Below are 7,574 nucleotides of genomic sequence, written 5' to 3'. Positions count from 1 at the left end.
TTATTGTTTAATTTGTATTTTGTATTATAAATTTTAGCTAATTTCAAACTCCATGATTATAAGATGAAGTGTAATTTTTAGTCATTATTTATCTTATGAGTCACCCTTAATTATCTTAATAAAATGAGTTAATTTATCACTTTCATGGAAAAAAACACATAATAATTAATTATAATAAGTGGAGCTGATGAGACTGATGACATTGGAAGCTTGACAAATTAAAAGATAAAAAAATGTCAGCAACATGTTGGGTTAATGGATTATGAGGGTGATGACTGATGAGGGATGATTAACCCTAATACATCTTTTTTCTTAATATTCATGAGTATTGATTATCACAACACAGGTGAAAATTTAAGTGTGGTTAATTTTATTTAAAGTTAATAATTAAAAATTATTAGATAATAATTTAGTTAAATTTATCAAATTATTTAATAATTTTTAACTATCAACCTCACATGAAATTAACTTGAATTTTTACGTCAAGAGAAGCACATATAAGAGTTTAATTAATTAAGTGTACTTAGCAAAACCCTTATTTACAAAATGGTATATATGCAATGGTAGTATAAGTGTTAAGTAGCTAGGTTGTTGGTTCTTATACATATCATGATCATCAGCATCTATCAACAACTCACAAGATTCCTAATGGGACCCTCCTTCCTTTCAAGGATTTTATGACTCCATGTGTGATGCTGGCATTTTCTGCTACTCTAAGGGCCCTTTGCATTCTTACAATATATACACTGCCCTTTCCCTTACTCTTATGTCCCTACAATTTTAAGCTCTCATTCTCACTTTCTCATTCCCTTTTGTTTTTTATCTCCTCATCATTTTTCTAATAATGTGTTTAATTTGTGCATGCAAATATTATTGATATAGAAACAGAAAAAGAACAATTAGTTAGTTAATCAAAACAAGAGATCAGAAGAGAATATAAATCACTGACAATCAACATTGTAATTGTAATAACAAAATTTGAAAAGAAAAAAAAAGGCAGATCCCCATCCTCCTATCCCATTTACATCACCATGATACATGAAACAAGAAGGAATAATAGAAGTAAAAAAAAGAAAAAGAAGCTAAGAAGAAAAAACAGCTAGTACAACAGCAAACAAACATTCATCAAGGTCTCATTATTCATATTATTATTGTGGAGCCTTAAAGCTTCTTAATAAGCCTGAATAATCATCTCTCTTTTCTGTCTACCTTATTTATTTAGCTCAAAAAAATAAATAATTCTCTTGCTATAAATAAAATTAAAGAAAAAAGAACATATAATCTTTTAGTGACTATATGCTATGGTAGCAAGAACCCCCACCAATCCACATTCTATACCCATGTGTCTTACAGATGCATTTCCATATTCAAATTCTCCTCAACCACCACCACCGCCGCCACTACCGCCACCACCACCACTCACCTTTAATTCCCGACAACCCCTGCCCCACAAAACTTTAATCTCATTGGTCCAACTTTTCTTCTTTTGGTCCTTCTCACTCAGCAGAAACTGGCTTGCTTGCCACAATCTCAAAGTTACTACCACCTTCGTCGTCGTCATCATCGTCTTCGTCGTCATCTTCATCACCAATATTATCCTTCTCCTCGTCCTCGTCCTCATCATTGCCTCCCTTCCGAGCGTCTTCCATGGTTACTTCCCGCGGCTGCGAGGAGGGCTGGTCCGTCTGAGGAGGCCACTGCTGCTCCGGCCTCACCATTAACGGCGTTGTAGTGACAATGGCGGGAGCAGCGTCATGCTTGCCGCTATTCCTCTCCCTGTAAAGAGCATCAAGCTGGTGAAAATAGGGACAAGTCTTTGAATCTTGAGGCCTCTTCTTGTTACTCTCTTTGACTTTCTTGAAGTACTTGTTGATGTTCTCCCACTTCTCCTTGCACCTCTTAGCGTTCCTGTTATAACCATGCTTCTTCATCAACGCTGAAATCTCTTCCCACAATGGTCCTTTTGGTCCATTCTCTTGGTACTTCGCATCAAGGCTTGTTCTCAGGTTTATCAGCGCCTCAACTTCAGCTTTCGGCCACCGAGAAGAACTCGCCGCCAGCGGTGACGAATTATTATTATTGTTGTTATTGTTATTCTCTCCATTGTTGTTGTTGTTGTTATCAACAACTTTCACCATCTCCATGCTTGGTGGCGGCCGTGGCGGTGTGGGTAATGGCGGCACCACCACCGGCGGGGTAGGTTGTGTTTGTTGTGGTGGCGGTGGTGGTGGTGGAGGCGGTGGTGGAGGTGGTGATGGTTGAGAAACATTGTTGAATGGCGGTGTAGGAAGGTTTTGTTGGTCGGCAATTTTGTGCAAGAAGGTCATGACGGCTTGGTCTTTGGCGGCGGCGATGGACCTCTCTTGAGCGAGAATCTCTCTCTCTTTATTGATTCTTTGTAATTCCTGAACTCTCCATGCTTCTTCTCTAGCGGATCTCTCTTTCTCCCTCTTCTCTATTGCTTCAAGGAACCTCTTCTGCAGATCCTCCTGCTTCTCTATCACCTCCTTCATTAGCTTCTCAAAGAACTCCTTCCACCTTCTCTTCCTCTTGTTCCGCCTACTCCCTCCTTCGATCGTCTCCTCCGACGAAGTCGAAGAAGAACTCGAATTCGAGAGTAGCTCCGCCGGAATACTCGGAAAAGATGAAGCAGGTGGCGGTGGTGGTGGTGGAGGAAAATATACAGGATTATTATTATTACTACTATTATTATTATTATTATTATTATTACTATTATTGGGTTGAATTTGAGGCATTGAAATAGTAGTAGGAGCTATTGATGGAACAGTAGCAATACTAATAGGTGGTGCTGATGTTGTGTTGGTGCCACTACTTGCTACTACTACCTGTTGTTGTTGTGGCATTGTTGTAATTATTGGAGGGGATGGCAATGATGCGGTTGTTTTTACCATTGAAACTGGTGTTGCTTGCAATGCTGATTTTTGAGGTATTGCTGGGGAATGAATAATTGGGTTGTTTTCAAGTGCCTCTAATTGATCAAAGAACCTATATGTTTTTCCTTCAGATTTTCCACTTCTACCATCTTTCGTTCTCTTGTGGTACTTGTACACATTCTCAAATTTCTCTTTGCATTTCTTCGCGTTTCTCTTGTATCCAAGCTCTGCTAGCTTCCTGATTAATTCATTCATTAATTAAATTAACCCCCCCAAATTCACTAATTAGGCTAGGATAGATGGGATGGAAGCATAAGATAATGAATAACCATACACAACATTAGAGATTAGAGAGTAACTGAATCACAAGACATGATATATGTATGTTTGCCACGGAATACACATGAATCCAAGTTGGAACATTTTGCAATCCATCTAATTAGCTTAATTACTTTTAATTCCCCAACTAAGAAAATCTTGCTTTTCGGAGACTCAATTCACGCTGGTAACTAATTGGGAAAAATAGAATACAGCATATCCCATAAAATCAATGTCAGTAAAGAAAACAAAAATCACTCACCGCATCCAATAAGTCATATATAGACAGATGCTATGCTGCACAAACTAACATACGCATCTAAATTATTATTATTCTTATTTTTAATAAACACACCTATTACCTATGCTTGAATAAAATTAAACACCTAGGGAGAAAAGAAATAAGAGAGGCTTAATTTAAAAAAGAATTGAAAGAAAATTACAAAACACTGCAATTAATAGGTGATAAGGAAGAGAGAGAAGAGCAAATTGAAAAGTGAAACACATTACAAGGAGATGGAATCACAAGAATTTTCAGATCTCAGAAGAGAAGAAGCTAATAAAACATGAAGACAAGGAGCAAAGAAGAAGAAGAAGATAAAATCAGAATCGAATGAGTTATTATTTGTTACATACCTTGAAACCTCTTCCCACAAAGGACCCTTAACACTGGCATCGCGAAACGCCACGTCCATATCCGACCGTATTTTGAGCAAAGCCAAAGTCTCTTGTCTCGGCCACCTGTTCCCGCCGAAGCTCCTCTCTCCTTTCTCGTCGTCCCCGGAGGTTGATCCTCCACCTCCCCCTCCACCACCACCAACCATTTCAGCAGTACCGTCATGATGATGATGCGGTGCTGCTGATACTGACTGTGGTGGTGGTAGTGGTGCTGATGCAGTAGCTACAGCAGCCGCGGCAGAAGAAGTCGCGGCTGTTGCGACTACTGCATCTGCTCCTCCAGAGCTGCCTCCTCCTGTTCCCAAAACAGCTGAGTCCCCCAGCATAGGACTCTTCTCTTTGTTGTTTCCTTCTGTAGTCTCTCTCTCTCTCTCCTTTGCGGAAAACAGCACAGAACCAAAGCAATTACAGAGGGGAGCAAAAATTAAAATTAAATTAAAATTTATACATGGTGCAAAATTAAAAAGAAAAAAAAGTGAGAACGGAAAAGAAAAAGAAAAGAAGAAAAAAAAATGGGTGGTGAATTCTTTTGAAAATAGGGTTATACTCTTATACTGTCATATGATATATAATCATGTGTGTTGTGTAGTTTATGTATGAGAGAACGTGTGCGTGTTTGGTGAATTTTATTTATTTATTTTTATTTTTATTTATATTGTTATATTATTTCGGTGGGATCTGCTTGCATTGCCAATCTCAATAAGTAGTAATAATAATTTGCATTTTTTATATTTTATTTAATTTTATTCATTTATTTTTTAGATACTTATTAAATGATACCAATTACGGTAAGGTTGTTTTTCCTTTTTTTATTTTTACATTATTACTTTTTAGAAAAAAAATTTAAGGTGGGAATCTTGAATCGTTTACTAAATTTTATTAAAATGTTTTTTCCAGAGGTATCATCTGGGGGGGTGAGATGTAAATTCATGAACCTGGGATTTCCCTCTCTTACATATAATAATAAAGTGGCACAGAAAGATATATACAGAAATATTAATTATTTATTTAATTTTGTACAGAGAAAAATATAATAATTAATTAGTTATTTCTTATTAAATTATATTAACCAGTTTCAGAGTGTTTTGAACAGCTGCACAAGGAGACGATAGAGATATAAGTTGGTTTTTGTCTGTGCAGCTAAATTTAGTTAAAGGCCGGCCCATCTTTAATGATTGAGCTTAATCTATGGTGTGGTTTTATTTAGATTTCAGCGGGTTAGTGATGTGTGCTTTCAGTGCTTCTTGCATTGTATTTAATAAGAGGGGTCTAATCTTTCATATTTTACTTTCACAATGTTATAACCTATGTGATTCCCAAAATGTCCCTAATTTTGTAGTAATGCATGTTTAATTTGAATAAGAAAAGGAACCCTATTTTTGTGGTACTACTCAACATGTGGCCTTAAGGGTCCTACTTTGATGGTGACCGTTGCAATTTTGACAATTCGTCACTCTTAATAGTTAATTGACAAAAAGAGGGACTTAAAAAAATATCTCTTGTTATATATATAAAAGAAGAAAAACAATGATACCTATAGAATAAAGTTGAAATAATGATATTCACACAAATTATTATTGTTTCGTGACCAATTGTATGAATGTAAATGGTTTGAAACAAAATCACCTAATCATTTATTTATTTATTTGTGTATATACTTAAAGAAAGTAGTGTTAAATAAAGTATATAACTAAAAACAGGTCCATGTTATTAGGCCAAGCTATTTATGAACAGAAGTAAATGGTGGCCAACTCTGTTGGATTTGTGATACCTACCGTTATAAATGGCATCAAAATTTTGATGGCCAAGACTGTGTCCACCATGGATGAATAGGAGAATAATTATTGGACTGTGAAAAAAAATAGAGAGAAAGAAAAATAAAAATGATAAATAATTCAAGAGTAGTGTTACTAATTTCTAATTATACCTATTGCAAAGATTTTAAAAAACATATTTTAGATTTTTTTTTGTATTTCTGACTATATCTTTTATTCAACCGTCCAATAATTAATTTGTTGCAAACTTAAATTCTGTTTAAAAATTTATTGTTATCTAATATATTGTTGTATGCATACCATGAAATTTGAACTCTCGAAATTTATTTATGTGGACGAGTAAATTAATAATCACTCGACCAACTAATTAGTTGAGTAAAAGAAGCTTAATTTTGTATTAATAAAGATATAATTATTCTATTAGTCCTTATAGTTTCGTAAAATTTTTAATTAAGTCCTTATACTTTTTTTTTAATTGGATTTCTGCACTAAATTTTTTTTCAATTAAGTTCCTCTTAGTAGTAGTTGGCTTAATTTTATAGGGACCCAACTAAAAAAAATTGGTATAGCGACCTAAATAAAAAAAAAGTGTAGGTACCCAACTAAAAAAAAAATTGATGCAACGACTCAATTAAAAAAGAGAAAAAGTATAAGACCTAATTAAAAATTTCGTAAAATTATAGGAACTAATAGAATAATTAAACCTTAATGAAAATATATAATTTCATTCAAATAAATTGTTTAACTTAAACTTACATATAAAGAAACTAAAATTGGACAATATAAAGCCGTTGGTAGTGGTGTGATTCAATGGATGGTTTTTTTTATCTACTTTATTTTTTTGTGTATATAAAAAGTTTGAGAGTACAATTTGCGGAGAATAAAATAAAAATCTAGCGGGACCAAAAGGATCTCCTGATACTTAAATCATATATATGAAGTTAAGCTTATGGATGGACCCATATACATATTATATTATTAATAATATTATTGGTATGATTATGGTATATATTTTTCAAAGATATAGCTCCTACCCATATACAATTATGGCACCATCTCTATATGCTACGCAATGCAATGCAAACGTTACGTTTCTCTTTCAAATTTTAAATTCCAAACCCCTCTTTCTCCTAAGGATTGTGGCACTTGATGCTATTGAAAGTGACTTTCTATTGTGATAAGATTATTATTCAATCTTGAAGGTTCAAGTTTTTTCCTTTCCAATATTATGTATAAGTTTTCTCCACGATAAACAATATTTAGAATAATTACTACCGTAATAAATAATAGTAATTTTTTAACATATCCTCTCATAATTAAAGAATTAATTATCCTCTATAACTTGTTTAATAGTTATCGAAAGAATTGAGTTGTCATTATGGTTAATATTAATTATATCTTTAACCATAGTTTTAATAACTAAATAAATCAACCATGATTTTTTAAAAAGTAAGTTCAATTTTTCAAATGACCCATTTTTTAAAAAAATATGTTCCAGTTAAAAAAAAGAAAAAAAATGTAAAAAAAAGTAAAAAAAATTGCAAAATGAGACTTTTTTAAGTTTTTATAATGTATAGAAAAAAATTTACTATGATTAACTTATTTGGTTATTAAAACTAGGGTAAAATATATAGTTAATGTTAACTATGATAATACAGTTTAATTTTTTCAATAACCATTATACAATAAGTAATATAGATTAAGTAAACTCTTATTTATGAGATGGTTGATTAAAAATTACCGTAAATAATAGTTATGGGAATAAACATATGCATTTCGGGTAATTGACTCTTTTAAGGGTTGTAGACCTTTTGGATTGGTATTTACGAAAAGTAGGCTTATTAATGTATGTCAAACTTTTCGTCAATTATAGATTTCAGTTAAACTACTATATACAAAGTCATAGGCA

General features: G+C 33.3%; 1 protein-coding gene across 1 annotated transcript; it reads right to left on the bottom strand.

Annotated features, from left to right (window-relative positions):
- Nucleotides 1-924: 924 nt before the first annotated feature.
- LOC107491628 (trihelix transcription factor DF1) lies at nucleotides 925-4,432 on the bottom strand. The gene is made up of 2 exons (XM_016112514.3): nucleotides 3,849-4,432; nucleotides 925-3,132 (listed from the first exon to the last, which is right to left on the bottom strand). Exons 1-2 carry the CDS (start codon nucleotides 4,214-4,216, stop codon nucleotides 1,497-1,499), a joined length of 2,004 nt encoding a protein of 667 aa, XP_015968000.1. The 5' UTR covers nucleotides 4,217-4,432; the 3' UTR covers nucleotides 925-1,496.
- Nucleotides 4,433-7,574: the final 3,142 nt, after the last annotated feature.

This window comes from Arachis duranensis, chromosome 5 (assembly GCF_000817695.3).
Source record: "Arachis duranensis cultivar V14167 chromosome 5, aradu.V14167.gnm2.J7QH, whole genome shotgun sequence".
Taxonomy (NCBI): Eukaryota; Viridiplantae; Streptophyta; class Magnoliopsida; order Fabales; family Fabaceae; genus Arachis; species Arachis duranensis.
The sequence above is the reverse complement of the archived record's forward strand: the minus strand, read 5'-3'. Positions and strand labels throughout refer to the sequence as shown.